At 37.6% G+C, this 20,137-nt stretch overlaps 1 protein-coding gene across 2 annotated transcripts in view; it reads left to right on the top strand.

The window, feature by feature from the left end:
• The window catches only part of ephb4a (eph receptor B4a), a 102,830-nt gene that overhangs the window by 51,584 nt on the left and 31,109 nt on the right, over positions 1-20,137 (top strand). For both annotated transcript variants that reach the window (XM_061898377.1, XM_061898376.1), the window contains exons 2-3: positions 10,961-11,031; positions 14,628-14,909. In XM_061898377.1, the coding sequence (XP_061754361.1) occupies positions 10,961-11,031; positions 14,628-14,909 (353 nt within the window). The remainder of the gene's footprint in view (positions 1-10,960; positions 11,032-14,627; positions 14,910-20,137) is intronic.

The following is a 20,137-nucleotide window of genomic DNA, read 5'->3' as shown; positions in this document are numbered from 1 at the left end:
AAATAAATTCAATTGGAGCAGAAACATAGGAGGAAACGGGATTAAAACCCGATGCTAACCGCCTTCTTAATACCGTATTTTTCGTATTATAAATCGCTCCAGAATATACGTCGCACTGGCCGAAAAGGCCTAATAAAGAAGGAAAAAAAGATATATATGTTGCACTGGAGTATAAGTCGCATTTTTGGGGGATTTTTTTTTTTATAAAATCCAACATCAAGAATAGACATTTGAAAGGCAATTTAAAATAAATAAAGAATAGTAAACAACAGGCTGAATAAGTGTACGTTATATGACGCATAATTAACCAACTGAGAACGTGCCTGGTATGTTAATGTCACATATTATGGTAAGAGTCATTCTAAATAACGATAACATATAGAACATGCTATATGTTTACCAAACAATCTGTCACTCCTAATTGGTAAATCTGATGACATCTTCTTCCTCGATGTCGCTTCTATACAACTCTGTCAACTCCAAAGGTATGCGCCACTTCCTCTTGTCGTTTTCTGCTGCAAATTTCACTATGTCCAGTTTGTAATCTGCAGTACATGATTTCCTTTTCGTTGCCATTTTTGTTCAACCCTTCTCAGTTTTTATAAGTTACCGCCGACGAGGAAATGATCCATAGTAATAGGTACGGCAGTAGCATATAGCAGTTAGCATTCCATGACCCACAATGCACTTTTGCCATGACCCTCCCCCGCCGAATTCTTATTGGTTGACGTGTGTGACGATTGCTGACGTGTGTGACGATTGCTGACATTTTCTTCGTCTCTTCCGCGAATGAGATAAATAATATTATTTGATATTATGTAATCTGCAGTACGTGATTTCCTTTTCGGTGCCATTTTTGTTCAACCCTTCTCAGTATTTATAAGTTACCGCCAACGATGAAATGATCCATTTTAATACCTACAGCAGTAGCATATAGCATATAGCAGTTAGCATTCCATGACCCACAATGCACTTCTGCCATGACCCTACCTCGCCGAATTCTTATTGGTTGACGTGTGTGTGACGATTGCTGACGTGTGTGTGATGATTGCTGATGTTTTCTTTGTCTCTTCCTTAAATTAGATAAATAATATTGTTTGATATTTTACGGTCATGTGTTAATAATTTCACACATAAGTCGCTCCGGAGTATATGTCGCACCCCTGGCCAAACTATGAAAAAAACTGCAACTTATAGTCCGAAAAATACGGTAAGTTGTTTTTGAGGCATTAATATGACTCATTGAAACAATCCTTGAGGTTAATCTATTTGTGATGATGTGGTTTGTTTACGTAGATGCTTTGTCCCGAGTGCAGTCACCCAGACAAGAAAATAACACAAGGTGGAACGCCGTAAGAAAGATTGAAGCAATTTGGTTTTGTGATGGCGAAAGTAGGGTTGCGGTTGCAATGAGGTTTCCCTTTGTGTGCGTTTATCTGTGAATGTGTGTGTGTGTGTGTGTGTGTGTGTGTGTGTGTGTGTGTGTGTGTGTGTGTGTGTGTGTGTGTGTGTGTGTGTGTGTGTGTGTGTGTGTGTGTGTGTGTGTGTGCGTGCGTGCGTGCATGTGTGTGTGACTGAGAAATGTATTGAATTAGCTGGAGGCAATGTGTCAGCTGCAGTGGGTGTGAGCAGTAAAACACATACACTTCGACACCTGATAATATTTATTTTGGGTTCAAATGTTATCTTACAGAGCAAAAACAGCTGAATAGAGGAAGATGTCAAGTAACGGTGCATTTTATTTTGTGTTTTTGTTATGAAAAAAAGGGTCCTCTCAGTGTTGCTCTTTGGGGTGTGGTAAGTGTCTCACTTTACACATGATCACAGAGATGAATAAGTGTAGGCACTGCAGTTCTCAGTGTAATTAAATAAAACACAACCGGCGCTGGTGTTAAACACTTGGGAGTTACTGACTGGCTCACCACTGCTTGTCGTCTTTCAACTGATGGGATTCGGGAAGGAATTTTTTGGACTCTGCAGGCAGCCAGGTCCATTCCCAGTCATATTCTCTTTCATGCCAGGGAATGTGAGCGAGTAGAGGATGTTGCGCTGCGTAAAGTTGTCATCATGAACATCAAAACATAACCTCACAGTTGATAGACAAAATTATACACAAGATAAGGACTCATAAATGGGCCTCAGAAAAACACATTTCTCTACTAATGACAAAAATGACGTTTAAAAAAATCATCATCCTTGTCTTGTTTATAAAATTGGGGATTTTTACATTAAAAGGGACCCATTACGCAAAACCAACTTTTCTTACCTATTTGTACCTCTTTATGTGTATTTGGGATCTGAAAATGTAAAATCAAACTATGGAGGGATGGCAGAGATATTTATTAAACAATTTTGTCTTGCTTCATACTTCCTCCAAACCAACCCTTTGGAATTTGCCCCATTTGTGACGTTTTTTTTGTTAGTGTCGTCAGCGTCTATATCCATATATGGTAGGAATTTACCTGAAGTGCTTTGCGCAATTCCTCCATTGTAGTCTGACACTGTAGTCAATCAGCTCCTTCTTTTTCGCTATCCTCTTGTTGTGGAGTACACTGGCTCGTCCATGCACATGCATCCTCCGCTGTTGGCATTTCCAAAACAAAGTAACGTATAGTTCTTTCTTCTTCTTCTTTCTTTCTTAGTTTATTTCGAACATGAACACAGTTACAACTCAATCCATCCATCCATTTCTACTGCTTATTTCATATTACATCACATCATGTCCGAAAAGGAGTAGGAAGAAGCAAAGCTTATTTAATCCAAACACCTTTCCCACGTCAGAGCACCCACAAATATATACATTCATTTATTGACCCTTTTTACAGCAAAATAGTAAAATGACATCCGTAAATGAGTAATACAACAGTTCTGTAACATGGAATTAATTAATTCAATCATTACCAACATACTGAGATGAAGAATATCTTATTTTCAATAAGGTTGAAAGTGTTTCTCATAATTCTTCTTCTTTGTACTTTGTAAGCACTATTAATTTGAACAGCCTCTTAAACTAGATCATATCAGTACAATGTTTATTTTCTTTACTTAATCCATTCTATAATTTAATTCCACATACTGATATGCTAAAGGTATTAAGTGTTGTACGTGCATACAAATATTTTAAATTAGATTTTCCTCTAAGGTTATATTTCTCCTCTTTAGTTGAGAAGAATTGTTGTACATTTTTTGGTAGCAGGTTATAATTTGCTTTGTACATCATTTTAGCTGTTTGCAATTTTACCAAATCATCGAGCTTTAATATTTTTAACTCAATAAATAACGGGTTTTTATGTCCTCTATATCCAACATTATGTATTATTCTAATTGATTTTTTTTGTAACACAGTTAATGAATGTAGCGCACATTTGTAGTTGTTTCCCCATATTTCTGCACAATAACTCAGATATGGTAACACTAGCAAGCAGTAGAGAATATAAAGTGATTTTTGGCCCAGGACGTATTTTGATTTATTCATTATTTAAATGTTTTTTGCCACCTTATGTTGTATGTTTTGTATATGAGATTTCCAGTTCATTTTATCATCTATTAATACTCCCAAAAATATGGTTTCTCTTACCCTTTCAATATATACTCCGTCTATTTGTATTTGTGTCTGATGCTCTTTTCTACTGTTACCAAATAGCATTATTTTAGTTTTACTGAGATTCAAAGATAGTCTTTTTTTTATCAAACCATTTTTTTAATTTGTTGAATTCTTCTGTTATTATTTGTATTATCGTCTGTGTGTTCTCTCCTGAACAGAAAACAATTGTGTTGTCTGCAAATAAAACTAACTTCTAGTCCTTTGTAACTTTACAAATGTCGTTTGTATAAAGATTAAACAATCTTGGTCCCAGTAGTGATCCCTGGGGTATACTACAAGATATATCCAATCGTGTTGACATATTTTCACCCATCTGGTCGGAGGGGCCGTAGGTGCAAACTGGCAGCCACGCTTCCGTCAGTCTACCCCAGGGCAGCTGTGGCAACTGATGTAGCTTACCACAACCAGGTGTGAATGATTGTTGATGGGGCGGTATAGCTCGGTTGGTAGAGTGGCCGTGGCAGCAACTTGAGGGTTGCGGGTTCGATTCCCGCTTCCGCCATCCTAGTCACTGCCGTTGTGTCCTTGAGCAAGACACTTTACCCACCTGCTTCCAGTGCCACCCACACTGGTTTAAATGTAACTTAGATATTGGGTTTCACTATGTAAAGCGCTTTGAGTCACTAGAGAAAAGTGCTATATAAATATAATTCACTTCACTTCTCTGTGAGCGCTTTGAGTGTTTAGAAAAGCGCAATATAAATCTAAGTTATTATCATTATTGTTATCTTCACATATTGCTTCCTATTGGTTAAATAGCTTCTTACCCAGTTCAATACCAAACCTCTGATGCCATATCGGTCTAGTTTTTGTATTAAAATATTATGATTAATTGTGTCAAATGCTTTTGTTAAATCCATGAATACTGCGGCTGCACATTCTTTACCGTCTATTGCATTGGTAAGTTCCTCTGTTATTTTGATTAATGCTATTGATGTTAAGATATTTGCTCTAAATCCAAATTGGTTCTCCACGAGCGTCCCACTTTTGTTGATAAATGTATCTAATCGGCTATTGAATACTTTTTCCAGGATTTTGGAGAATTGTTGAAGTAATGAAACTGGTCTGTAGTTAGTGAACTGGTGTATGTTTCCATTCTTATGAATTGGTACAACTTTTGCTAATTTCATTTTGTCAGGGAAATTTCCGGTTAGAAATGATACGTTACTGACATATGTAAGAGGTTCTGAAATGTCTTCTATAACCTTTCTAACTTATATCTGTCAGTAGACTCCATATGGATGCGCTTAAAAAATTACACCATGTCTGAAGACATAGTGGAGGCACATAAATAAGACCACCCACAAAACGGCGCATCTTGAAGAGATGGTCCAAAAGCGGCTTGAAAGCGGTCTGTAAAACATAATACAGTATATGCAACATTTTGCCCAAAGAACGACCGTTACATGTTATGTAGAACACACAGAAATGTTTTTAATGTAGAAAAAAATCACATGACCCCTTTAAAACATATGGCTGAAGATAATAAAATATTATGTATATATATATATATATATATATATATATATATATATATATATATATATATATATATATATATATATATATATATATATATATATATATATATATATATAGATATATATGTATTCATTTTTATTTATAACTATAGATTATATATAAAGACATGAAAATATATTTGTTAAATGTTTTCACCCGTCGTTGAAAAATCCTGACCTACTTTGTAAAAGTTGAGACAAAAATTAAAATACACAATATGAAATAATTATTTAATGTTATTAACTCAATTTAATACAATTTCAGGAGTAGTTGAATAAATTATTTGATAAAATAAGAATAACTTATTTTCACACCTCTTCAAATGCTATCTCACACCCACTTGTTAAGAAATGCTATTCTACAATGAGCCAACGCAAGAGTTGTGACAAAAATTAAGATAATCTACAATGTGTTTAAAAAATCTAACTTTTAAAATGGCTAAATCACCTTTTGACAAAAATTAATAGAAATGTTTTAAAGAAACTAATACAAGCGCTCAGTTTAGTGCAATGTGGTTTTGCACCACAGCAAACTACAACCACGGTAATAAATATATCACACAGTGTCTACCAAAGCTAAACTTTGTGAAGGTAGAATTGTCTAAGGCATTCCTGTATTGGATGTCACTACATGTGCAGGTGAGCCAAATAATGTGACGGCTGAAATCAGCAAATCTCACACACCAGCCTCGTGTAATCTGAGTATGTGCTGGACCACTGAACAACATGTCGAGGCGAGTTAGGGGAAGGAACAAGAAAAGCCACTGTTTGTGATGTTGTCTTCAAATCAGAGTTTTGGCTGATTTTATTTCAGCTATGCGAGGAGCTAAGATATCGAAGAGGAAAAAAACCTCTGGATTTCAACGGAACAAAAGTAAACTCTGTTGTAAAACGACAATAATGGAGTCATAAATACCAACAATGTAGATAAAGGGAGGAAGTCTGGTTAAGGTCACTGTTTGATCCCTGGTTGCTGATTTTCCAACTACAGTTCAGAGGGCATTCCTTCCTGCCTAAATGTCATGTGTTACAACTAAGTGTCACATAATATGTTTGTGTTGTAATCTGCTTTATTGCAGGATGGCAATCTATTTGTGGCTGTAAATTCGCAGTGACTTGATGACATCATTGTCTAGTTTCCATTTCTTTCTTATAGTCGCTGTGGTAGAAAGTCAAAGTGAGCAAAAAACACGAAAAGCAAAACAAATATGATTAAGAATTATTGCAACACATTAACTAATGTATGCGATTAATCACAAAAACATGTCCCATGAGAGCTTTATTCAACGTCTGACGTCACGACATAGCCACATTGTTTATTGTTATATTCAGGGACAGTGCACATTAATAAACTGTAAATGAGCCATATTATAGCACAGTTGCTCATTTCCACCTGTAATCCCTCACACCGGTGTGGGTGCCACTGGGATAATGGTGGATGAAGTGTTTTGGCCAAAGACAGAACAGCAGTGACGAGGATGGCAGAAGATGGATTCGTACCAGGAACCTTCAGTGTTCTGTACGACGGCTCTACCAACTGAAACACGCCGTTCCATTGCCTAGATTGAAAAACCCAGCAAACAGAGGCATCCAAAACTGCGCGCAAGCTCATGCCATAATGCATGAACCTTATGATTTGACCCTTTTGTATTGTTTAACACCAGTATCCGATTGTGTAAGAACATTCATAAGTATTAAAAGATAATACTCCTCACAGGTCCCAGGGTTGTACGGTTCACGAGTACTGGTAAATTACAAATAAAGTAAAAAAGTACTCTACTGTAGGCTCTTTTTTTTAATGGAACTGACGGTGAGCCATGGTGACATAATTGACATTGCTCGTATGAGCCAAGGCGCATATATGTTGTGAGTCAACACACATGCACAGAGTACTTACAAGCGGAAACAGTGCGAAGACAGACATGTTTTGGCATTAAAACTAACGATGAAAGTAAAGCTATAAACACTGAAGCTCCAACCTGCAAGTGGTGCTTTAAAACATAGCTTCCTAGCGGCTGCTGTGTTTCCGTAGTGTTTGAGCTACTTCAAAATCACTAATGCCTGGATGCATGGCAACAAATAAACTACGGTTCTTAGTTCTTACAAATATCATCCCTGCAGGACGAAGACTAGCTAAACACGCTGCACTAAACACCAAAGGATACAATAGCTAACCGCTAACAGCAAGCTAGCGCTCCTGAATGTAAACAAATTGGAGGATCTATACAAATACCGACTGCAACAATACTAAGTACAAGAGCAGTGTATAGTTAATACTACAATGATTACATCAATATTTTCTATTATCACAAAATCTTTTGCCATTTTTTTTATTGTTTATAAACTCAGGAAATACTTCCCTGGACACAGTAAAGCTGTAATTATGACCGATGTATGACTCTGTAACTACTTGGTATTAGACCGATACCCAAATGTGTAGTATCACCGAAATCTTATGTAATGTTTCCAAACAACAGAGGTATAAGTGCTTATTACTTTTTAACAAAAGTGTAAATGTCACATGTTAAAACAGAAAGTACCCAGATATTAAGAATAAAAGAACAAGTAGATTAATAATCCATTCATCCATCTATTTCCTACCGCTTTTCCCTCATAATTTTGACAAAATAAATCAATGGGAATTTACACTATATTAATATTAATTACTTCATACGACAGCAGCCAAAATAGCAGCCTTTGTAACTCGCTGGGTTACTTACTACTAAGAAGGAAGTTATCTAGTATGTTCACCAGTATGTTCACTGTCCTATTTAAAATTATTCAAAATTGTTCTTTGATTGCAATAAGAAACATATGTTTAATGTATCATGAGATCTTTTGTTAAAATCAAGTCAATAATGTAATTATTTTGTTGTACCCTTTTTTTTTAAGTACCAAAGTACATTTTGTTTCGTGTACCAAAAATTGGTATCGGGACAACCCTAATTGGTCATCTTTAAAAAAAAATAATGTATGGCATTCTGATAATAAAATCGTGTTGGGTATAAAATATTAGGGTCATTTTTTTTTGGAGTCTATTTAAATATTGCAAACAACTGACTCACTATAATTAATCGTGATGAATCTAAATCAGTACATGTAACTAATATGATTTTAAAAACAAATCATTACAAAAAACAACTAATGACTTTATTACATTGTTTCTTTTTGTGGTTGTAAAGAGGCCAACAGTACCATGAATTGATTAACGTGGACCCCAACTTAAACAAGTTGAAAAACTTATTCGGGTGTTGAAGTGAAGTGAATTATATTTATATAGCGCTTTTCTCTAGTGTCTCAAAGCACTTTACATAGTGAAACCCAATAGCTAAGTTACATTTAAACCAGTGTGGGTGGCACCGGGAGCAGGGAGGTAAAGTGTCTTGCCTAAGGACCCAACGGCAGTGACTAGGATGGCAGAAGCGGGGATCGAACCTGGAACCCTCAAGTTTCTGGCACAGCCATTCTACCAACCGAGCTATACCGCCCCGTGTTACCATTTAGCGGTCAATTGTACGGAATATGTACTGTACTGTGCAATCTACTAATAAAAGTTTTAATCAATCAAAGTAGGACCCACTGCTCATTAAGGAGAGCTGTTCATGCTCCACTAAGACCAGAAAAATATGCTACATTCGTCATCAATCTCTTTTTTTTTTCAAAAGACACCACTAGCAAAATATAGTGACAAACTTTCTGAGTTGGCAACAAGGAGGTGTGTTAAGAAGCAGAATTACGATGCTACCTACTGTACAGAGTTGCAACAACAGAGTATATTGACAGACATAAGAATTAGTTTGTCAAATCTGTTTGTGGCGATGAATGAATGTATGGAAAACACTGCAATTGACAATGCAGGTTAGTTATAATAGCAAAGTTTTCATTATCAGACAGGAATGGATTATGAGAGACTCGATTCACCCAAGCATTTTAATATCTTCAATGATATATGCAGGCTCAAACCACCATTTCCTCCTACATTCATTGTCATGCTCTGTTTGATGATGGCACACAAGAGTGTTACACTAAATTTTGTTTATGGTTCCAACCAAAGCTGCCAGCCCCTGAAGATGAGAATTCTGCAAGGAGCACAGCTGCCTCTAAAACCTCATCCCAGCCGCAGAAGAAATATCTGCTAAGGATAAGAAAAGAAATGTCCTCCCGTGAAAAGAAGTCATTTCAAACAAAATCATTCACATGCTGTTGAGGTTTTTATTGAGATCCTGAATCGGGGCACAACCTCGTTGGTTCTTTGTAAGCCGGCAGCCAGACACCGTGAAAGATAATGGTGAACAAAACCAATTGTGAGAGCGAATTGTGGTCACGTGGTTTTAGGTCCTGATATACACAAAGTGTGTTTATGAGTACAAGAGTGCGGTCAAAGGCAGATTTAACATCGCCTGTCACAGGAAACTGGTGAGACGGGGGAGAAGGAAAAAAAATATGAGGATTTTGGGGTGGTGGTAGTCTTCCTGTCATGAAACTTCTGTCTGGCTGGAAGATGCCTAAAAAATGTATTGAATATAGTACAAGAGTAATGATGATCATTATAATACTCTAATAATGGTGATGATTTTATTATTGCTTAACATGCATGTCTACACTTACACAAATCAACATGTCAGAAAAGGAGTTGGACGAAGCAAAGCTTAACATGTCCCTTCATGTGTCGCTTCCTGGGTTTATTAACCTTTTAATTCATTCAAAGCATTTTTTCAAAAAGCAAATGAGTTTAAGTAAATAAAAAGATAAAAAAATAAATACATAATATGTGAATACAGGAACAGAACACTGACATGAACATTGAATAATGTACAAATAAATACAGAGCAACATCCTTCAAAATTTGCAGAATTATATTCATAACATATTTTATATATTTATGGTCAAAATTAAGCATTATGTAGCATAACAATTGCTAATTCAATATCAATACTACAGTACTATTGGCAATTAAATTAGGAACGGTGTGGCTAGGCTGGTAGAGCGACCGTGCCAGGGGTCCTGTTTCAATCCCCAGCTTCCGCCATCCTAGTCACGTCTGTTGTCTTTGAGAAAGACCCTTGCTCCTGATGGGTTGTAGTTGGGGCCTTGCATGGCAGCTCCCAGTATTTACCTTTTAAATGAGACAAAATCAATCAGTGTGCTGTTAAGTATCGTAGTCAATGATTGGCTCAGCCTGAAGCAGCATTACTACATTGGAGTGTAAAGGTAACTATGTGGGTATTATTTTACATCTAGAGGGCTCTCATTATATTAAAAACTGTATTTAGAATCTCACAAACAGGTTTGGTATGCCTTGCATTGAAAATATCTGATTTATAATGAAAAATCCCTACTTTGCTGAAATTAATTTACCAACAAGAGATTACTTTATTACGTTATTAGATAATGATCGATTATTTAAATTCAGAATAAATTATATCAGAGAAGTTTGGTTATGATGACAGTAATATATTCAAGTGTAGTCAATAATTCAAAAATTTCCCTATAATGCTAAGGATTGTTTCTTTAATTTTGTCATTCTCATGGAGGCAAATGCTGCTTCTTCCTATGTCTTTTCAGGCATGTTATGAGAAAGTTTAAATATGTGATTTACAATATTGTCACTGTATTTATGGTCAACATAAACTAATATCATCGTAATAATCATTTCATTATCAACTAAGGTAACCGAAAGCTGTTCTGAGCTCCTATTTCAATGCCTATCTCTTTTTCCCAATAAAACAGTCATGTAATTTAAAGGTAGAATGTTTGGACCAGACGTTGTTTTGAATCCTGTGGATTGACGGTGTGCCAAATGATGTGTCTAATACATATAATTTATCTTTCCCAGAGGTGCTGATGAACACGAAGACGGAGACTTCTGATCTGAAATGGACCATCTACTCTCAGGCCAAACCAGAGGTATGTGTTGCCTTCTTATCTCTAGTTCTAACCGAGACCTCATGGTGATGGGAGGCTTTTTTTGGGGAGGCTTCCAGCTGTCCCTTTGTTACATTGGCTATGAAAGAGCTCCTTATATGGCAGGTAACCTGGTAGCCAGGAGAGGGTGAATGTGGGATTTGAGAGTACATTGGAAGCAGATGCTTTGATGCATCCCATCAAGCGTGGAGTGGAATCTACTGACAGCCCACAATTTTGGAATCCAGCACCCCCCCAAAAAACAGGCACGTTTGTAATTTGATCAAGCAATGAGTGGTTGCGGGGTTATTTTTGCAGCCGGCGACCAAATTTGCTTCCCTGCTTGTATCTTCGATAGGAAAATGTTTGGAGGAGATCTATAAACAAGAAGAAAAAAAAACATCTCACTTTGATACCACTCTTAAAGTGTTCACAGCTGCGGCTCCAAAATCAACAGTGTACATATTTAAGAGCGATTATGAAACATTGTGTTAGACTCTCTCCTGCAGTGAGCAGAACTGCTCAAAATAAAAGATATACTGTATATACTGTATGACAACGTGTTACATTACAAACGTTTGTACTCCATTTTATTGACGTCGACTCTTCTTCCTAGCCTATGTTTGACCCGTTGACGGCCATTGCCACCGGCAACGCACCCTGGCTATCTATCATTCATAGGGTTTTAAGGGAAGAGCGATCACACGATCACACTAATTAATTGCCTTTCCTTTTGCTTGTCGTTATTGCGTGCAATTATATATACTTGACGAAAACAATATATGCTGTCAAGTCAGTCAACCTGCCATGTTTTTGACTTGCCAATAATAGTCTTTCCACCACTTGTGCAATTTTTTTAATGTTATGTCTTTGACAAAGCAGATATGTACAATATGTGTGTTATAAAACAGAGTTACAATGCATGCCTTCATTATAATCCTCCTAGTCCCTCTTGTATATGTAAGCTGTTAAAGAACTGTGATTGGATTTTTATAAATTGTCCCACCCATCAACAAGAAAAAATTACATATGATTTCATTTTGTTCCTGTCAACATTGTCATCCCGTTTTTATTCGTTGACTAAAATGTCAATAATTTTTTTTTTATTGTCTTAGGCCCACCCTTTCTAGATAATAAAAGATTTGTATTTACAACATTAATTCAGAACGGTGTAGGAGGGGTTAGTGCATCTGCCTCACAATACGAAGGTCCAGGAATCGATCCTGCGCTCGGGATCTTTCTGTGTGGAGTTTGCATGTTCTCCTAGTGACTGCGTGGGTTCCCTCCGGGTAATCTGGCTTCCTCCCACCTTTAAAACATGCACCTGGGGATAGGTTGATTGGCAACACCAAATTGGCCCTAGTGTGTGAATGTGAGTGTGAATGTTGTCTGTCTATCTGTGTTGGCCCTGCGATGAGTTGGCGACTTGTTCAGGGTGTACCCCGCCTACCGCCTGAATGCAGCTGAGATAGGCACCAGCAACCCCAAAAGGGACAAGCGGTAGAAAAATGGATGGACGTCTTAGGCCCCGTCTACACTAAGCCGACTAAGGTTATCCAGGGTAAATCCCACTTAACCTTATCCTTGTCCACACACACAATGGTCGTTTAAGACTCTACCCTGTGTCTGCCGGCACAACACGACTTAGTACGCATGCGCGGAAAAAGCGCACGTCATAGTCACCTCCAGTGTTCCTTTGTGTGCAAGTTCTTATTTTAAATTTAACTTATTTGAACAATATCCAGTGTTGTGGTTTTTCAATTAATTGGAATCCAGTGTGCTGTGGGGCCCTATTGTAGTGAATCACACCTGAGCCATCATAAACTAATCAAATCTTTAATGGACATGTGAAAATGTGATAAAACAATGTGATAAATAACATTTTACATCAATCAATCTAGGGATCTAGATTTCTGGTCAGGAGACTCTTCACTCTTTTGCCTTCACCTTCATTGTCCATTCCTTTTTGTTGACTTGATATACTCAGGACTGAGACGTTGAGTCCGCGACATACATGGTGGACAATAACTGATACAGTCTGCTCTGCCAGTCCAAAAGCAATCACTTTTTTCCCTAGTCTTCCCTCGATGGCCTGGTTATGGATAGTATAAGCTACCTGGACTTTCGGAAGTTCTCTTGCCGTCTGAGAAGTGTCCGAAACAGCTGCAATCGCTTTCTCTTAAGGTGTTCATGTGTGATTTCTACAAGACTCACGTCCATATTTCCAGTGGTAAGCTCCGAGTTACGAAACCATTTTATTATGAACCTGGCTGTGGCGCATTCTTTTTGACACCACTTCCTGTGTGCGGTGCAGTCTTTCTGGTGTCACTTCCTCTCCGAACTCAGTTTGTAAACATTCGATGATACAAAGATAAGAGCCAGAGATTCAAGAAATACATGGCGCGCTTACCCTTGTAAAAAATTATCCAAGGAGGGCAAACCAAAACGATGGTTTAGTGTGGCTGACATAATGCATAGGTTAATAATTATTTGTTAAAGGACTTATCCAGCTTAATGTAAACAAGGCCTTAGTCAATGTGCATTTGTTTTAGACTTGTAATTGGGTTGTTTTCATCAGGGGAAAACAGGTTGTTGAAGAAAACTGCGACGAAAATTATTAGCCTACAAAATTAACACTACCTTCCGGTACCTCCCATGATGAACAGCAGAAAGACCATTGAAGGTGTGCAATATAATTATGTTACTAGTAAAAAACAATGTGATTTCTTTAAAACACACATGCACATTCCCACCGTGAAAAACATTAATTTCTTTTCAAAATCATGCAGCTGCATGATGAATTATGTCACATTAGATAATTCAAAAGAATGTCTCTAATAGACTGTATTTTACTCCACGTGTGTTTTCAGTCCCTGCAGAGTGTGTTGTGCGTTTTCCCCACAATCAGCGTTTGTTTATGGAAATAGGAGCTCCCACAGCCCACAATGTTTCATTTAGGATTAAAAGTGAAAAACTCTTGAAAATAACTAAGAACCTGTCTCTCAGTGTGCCACCGCTCTCTCTCTGCTGCCTCCCTCAACACATCATCTGCGCAGAGATTTTTTTTGGTAAACATTTGCATATTTACATAACTGAGATTCCTCAGCAAATATGCTTCATTGAGCCTTGATGATGTTCATGTCAAGGGGGTTTCCTGCACTCTAGAACATTTTGATGGTGAACATGGCTTCTGTTGATTTACATATTTTGGTGTTACATTTGTGGTCTATGTCACTCATTTGTGCCATCACTTCTATGTTACTGGAGCCAAAGCAGTCTCGGTTGCTGCATGATATTCTGCTTGACAAGTGGGACTTAAAATCCCACAAGCTCCGCTGCAGCGCAGTGTGAAGAATGATTTAAAAAGCCAAGAATCCAGGTTGTGCTGCAGCACACGCCTCCGACAGGAAAGCAACAGCAGGCCAATAAAGAATAGAACATTATTTAAATGAGAGGCTTTTAATGTGGCTGCTGCCAAAGGGCTCCAGTTTTTGCTGGAGAATTAAATAAAGACACGCTAACAAAACGTCCTACTGCTTGGCTGTCTGGGTCACATTCCCTCTCAAGCAGCGGGTTCTAAAACTTGTCTTTTCTCTCAGTGGGAGGAAATGAGCGGTTTAGACGAGGAGAACAACAGCGTGAGGATCTACCAGATCTGTCAGACTGACAGTTCCTTCAGCCACTGGCTGCGCAGCGGCTTCATACAGCGACGGGTGGCCTCCCAAGTTTACGTGGAGCTGCGCTTCACCATGATGGAGTGCTCCTCCGGGAACGGCCACCACCGCAGCTGCAAGGAGACCTTTAACCTCTACTACTACCAGGCCGACTCCAACGAGGCCACGGCCACGTACCCGCCATGGATGGAGAACCCCTACAAAAAGGTACGCCCACTTGTTGATTTTCTTGGGAGCTGGCAGGTGTTGAGGCCCACTTCTTATGTTATCATATGACATCAGTGACCTCTGACTTTGCTAGGATCAGTGGACAAAAATTCCAACAGATTGTAGAAACCCTTCTGAGAAGAGTGGAAGCTGCTATTTTCTATTAAGTCCAAAACTATTTTTATACTGGCCTTAAATGGTAATGTGGGGGAAAAGCAATAAACTAATTAAAAACAACATGTGTTTTTGTATTTTCACACATTTTTACAAAAAAGGTCCAAATTCAAATTTAATAAAATGCATTTTATAATATTTACTTGTGCGGCAACGATTACTCGAATAATTGGATTAGGAAAAATGCTTCAATTTATATTCCGTTGCTTCGAATAACCGTTTAATGAGTGTAAACTGTGAAAAATTCATTAAATCCACACTGCATGGGGTGCCCGGAATTTTAAATACGTGGACATAGTTTCCGCCTGGCCGCAGCAATAGAGCGCACATGAGAGCACATGGGTGCCATGATCTGCAGCAGCGGAAAACAAGAGAGTTTGATTATTATTATGAGGTGCTATTTCAATGTTGAGGATGTGCATTTATTAGAAAAAAAGAAAGTTATGGCAATCAAAAAATGTTTATTTCAACTATTTTCCTTGAAAATATGCATTGAGGCTGTTTTATGTTTATGTTTTATGCAATTACTAATAACTAATCGAACAAAGTAATCAAAAGATTACTCGATTACTAAAATAATTGGTAGCTGCAGCCTTAATGTCGATTTAACAAAAGTGATGTACAGTAAATCTGTAATAACTTCAACAGGTTTAGAACACCTCATTTCTAACAGTATGCAAAATCCAACATGCACTTTTTAATGAATTCACCTTTTATGAATGGCTTTCCCGCCCAAGCAACATACTTGTCAACTCTCACGATTTTTCCGGGAGACTCCTGAATTTCAGTGCACCTCCCGACAATCTACCGGTGCAACCATTTTCCCGAATTTGTCCCAATTTTCACCCGGCCGACATTATAAAGGGCTGCCGTGACTGCACTGCCTTTAACGTCCTCTACAACAGTGGTTCTCAACCTTTTTTCAATGATGTACCCACTGTGAACATTTTTTTCATTCAAGTACCCCCTAATCAGAGCAAAGCATTTTGGTTAGAAAAAAGAGATAAAGAAGTAAAATACAGCACTATGTCATCAGTTTCTGATTTATTAAATTGTATAACAATGCAAAATATTGCTCATTTGTAGTGGTCTTTCTTGAACTATTTGGAAAAAAAGATATAAAATAACAAAAAACTTGTTGAAAAATAAACAAGTGATTCAATTATAAAATTAACATTTCTACACATAGAAGTAATCATCAACTTAGAGTGCCCTCTTTGGGGATTGTAATAGAGATCCTTCTGGATTCATGAATTAAATTCTAAACATTTCTTCACAAAAAAATTAATCTTTAACATCATTAATTATGGAACATGTCCATAAAAAGTCTAGCTGTCAACACTGAATGTTGGATTGTTGTATTATTTTTTCACAGTTTATGAACTTACATTCATATTTCATTGAAGTATTATTCAATAATATATTTATAAAGGATTTATGAATTGCTGCTATTTTTATAATAATTTTATAATAAATCTCACTTGCCCCTTGGCATACCTTCAATTACCTCCATGGGTTCGGGCATCCCCTAGAAGAGGACTACTGCTTTACTACATGTCATCGCGCACGCTTCTACATCACAAAACCAATGTGCATGTTCTGTAACATGTTGTATGAGACTTGTGCAGAACTATGTAAGGGGCTGCAAGACGTACTTGTTCAACAGCCATACGGGTCACACTGAGGGTGGCCGTATACAGCTTTTTGGGAGAATTTCCACACCCTAACACAACTTAAACACAAGAGAACAAATACCCAGAACACCTTGCAGCCCTGACTCTCCCTGGCTACAATATACACTACCTCAACCGACGCAAATAGGGAAGGGGGTGGGGGGTGTACGGTTGTAGGTAGCGGGGGGGGGGTGTATATTTTATCCTGGAATAGTCAGGGCTGCATGGGATTCTGGGTAATTGTTCTGTTGTGTTTATGTTGTGTTGGCCCTGCGATGAGGCGGAAACTGGTCCAGGGTGTACGCCGCCTTCCGCCCGATTGTAGCTGAGATAGGCACCAGCGCCCCCCCCCCCAACCCCAAAGGGAATAAGCGGTAGTAAATGGAGGGATGGATGGACAATGCGGATGTCCTCCCGAAATGTGTTTGTCATTCTTGTTTAGTGTGGGTTCACAGTCTGGCACATATTTGTAACAGTGTTAAAGGTTTTTTACGGCCACCCTCAGTGTGACCTGTGTAGCTGTTGATCAAGTATGTCTTGCAAAAACACACGTGCGTCTTGCATGGCCAGATGCAACATATAACTGGGCTTGCACGCTGCCAGTTCAGGATGTAGGGGGCGCTAAAGTGCCCTCATGGCACTCCCTGAATATTGTTGATATGGTATAAATCGACAGGGGCTTCGAGAGAATTGGTGGCCTGATATTTAGGGGTCTCCCGGCAAAATTGGGGAAATGGGCAAGTATGACGCTGTTGAGCGCCATTCATATTAAACTCGTGTGCCGCAACAACATTAAATTGTCATATCAAAGTGCGGGCCGCATAATAACGTTTGAGACCCCTGCTTTACAGTATACACATAGTTAATAAACAAATCAGCATTTGATTGAAGTGCTAAGTTTCAACTTTAATTAAGATATTTAAAAACAATATGGCATTTAGCATTTAGAAATAACAGCTACTGGTACATTATGTTGATAACATTTATTCTTTTTTAGTGATTCAACTGATATAATTGTAAATATGATATTCTTGTTCAATACTTATTTGTTTATGTCCATGGGCTTCATTCACTGCAAATTATTTTCATTCAAATGTTAAAATAGTTTGTTATATATTTCCATTGTGTTTTTGAAGCTTTAATTCCAAAATGGCAAATTTCATTTTTTGTCACAGTTCTTAAAAAAATAGAAAGTATACACTTTAAACGTATGCTGATTTATTTGATGGTTTTATTTCTTATCCATTGGGGTGGTGCCTCCTGTAAAGGTATCTTTTGCCATTCTCTCTGTTTTGGTTAGAATACATCTAATCACAAAAAAAAACCCGCCCTATATTGACACCAACACCTTATGTGCTTCCATTTTTTAGTTTTTGCAGGTGTTTTTGGTCAGATTACGTTTGTCCTATACTGTATTATAAATAAATACATTGTGTTAAGGGTTATTATTATTTATTATTCATTTATTATTTGTGGATGAATATGGTACCTTTCCCAGTATAATTTATATGCTTTAATTCTCTTAATGCATCCAAACAGAACCAAATGATGCAGCTGTCCCTGAAGTTTCCCTCAGAGATCAATAAAGTTTTCTGGTCTTGATTCTTGAACATGCTGAGGGACTATAAATATTTTCAAACTACACTATAGGTAGTGTTTCATTCACAGTGACGGCATTACACTGGAGCACGTGTCACATCTGCATGGAAAACGTGTATAGTATAGGGAAACAATGGTTGCCAAGAATGTAGTAAATCAATGTAGAGTTTTAATAATACAAAGCAGGGGTCTTCAATGTTCTCCAGGCCAAAGACCTCCAAACTGATGGAGCGATTGAGCAGAGACCCCCTACTTTATATCTTGTATAAAATTGTGTTTTAATTAAACTGGTCCGAAAACTACCATGTTATTGTGCAATACTAAAATATTCAAATAATACAGTATAGAGCCACTATTTGCGAACAGCTAGTGCCCTAATTACTAGCTGCCAACTAGTACGCCAATCGCTAGCTGGCGCACTAGTCACTAGATGAAAACTGGAAAGATGTGTTGTAAAGACACCTTGTTTTTGTGCAATACAAAGATGTTCAAAGAATAGTATAGCGCCACTATTAGTTAGCTGGCAACTACTGCCCTAGACCGCCAAAACTAATATAAATTAAGCGGGGAACCACTACTTATATATGCTGTAATAAATTCTGTTTTAAATTAAACTTGTCTAAAAGATGTTCTACTAATATTGTATAGTGCCGCCATTAGCTAGCTTGCAACTAGCAGGCGAGATGCTTGCTGATACAAGAGCGCTATCGTTAACAATCTTAAAGGAGAACTGCACTTTTTTTTGGAAAAAAAGTGCTATCGTTCACAATCATTATGGGAGACTAGAACACGTCTTTTTTTAAAGATTTTAAAGATGATAAAAAAATCCTTGAAAGATGCGGCTAATGAAGTCTTCAACGCTCTCTAAAAAACTTAAAAACCCTCCAGCAACATTTTGATATACACGCTGCAAGCATAAATAGAATGTCGCAACAGACACCTTCAGAGCAATATTTAATATGTTCAATATTTACATTATTCTGGTCACTTTAATCATTTCCGGGACTGATTTCTTCCACGCTTTGATTTCTGTTTCCATATCAGCACACGTCTGACTTCTGGCAACATGTGTATTCCTACTTCCGGAATCAAACACGAGTGTGTGTTCTAATCATGGCAGACTTGGTAACAGACAACAAAGATGACTATTTTTGGAAAAATTATGATTTACAACTTTATACATTTGAAGCTAAATATAGGGCTGCTTATAGAAGCGAGCACGAAAGAAGAGTGAGACATTGGAGCCGACGGAAGCCGGTAGAGTGAGGTGAAAGTGATTTTGACATTATAAATGTGGAACTTAGAGCCAAGAGTTTTCACCCAAAATCAATAGTAAACGTCCAGGGCCAGCTGGACCAGACGAACAACGGTCCATCAATTGAGTCACTTTAATATCAATCATGATACAAGCAGCACGTTATGTGTGTTTGTACAGTAAATATGCTGTCTGGCTAGTTTAGCTGTGTACAAACAAAACAAATTTGGGCTAATACTTTACAGATACTGTAATATGATTGTTGATTGTTTTTCAGTCAGTACAAATTGGTATTCTATCACCAAGTTCTGCATTACAAAGTCAAACGTTTTCATGTTGACGTAGAAGCTATAGCGTATTTTTTGCTGTAGCTAGCTTTTACAGCTAATACAAAGCATGCTAATGTGTTAATGATAGGAAAATTGTTCTTCTGTGTTATAATAACAATATCTCTTCAGGTTGGTTATTATACAGGTTACGAAACGTAAATATTGTTGATGGTTTTTGAATGCATTTTTAAAGTGACT

This window comes from Nerophis ophidion, linkage group LG04 (assembly GCF_033978795.1).
Source record: "Nerophis ophidion isolate RoL-2023_Sa linkage group LG04, RoL_Noph_v1.0, whole genome shotgun sequence".
Classification (NCBI taxonomy): Eukaryota; Metazoa; Chordata; class Actinopteri; order Syngnathiformes; family Syngnathidae; genus Nerophis; species Nerophis ophidion.
Note: the sequence above shows the minus strand (reverse complement) of the source record. Positions and strands in the feature narration are given on the sequence as shown.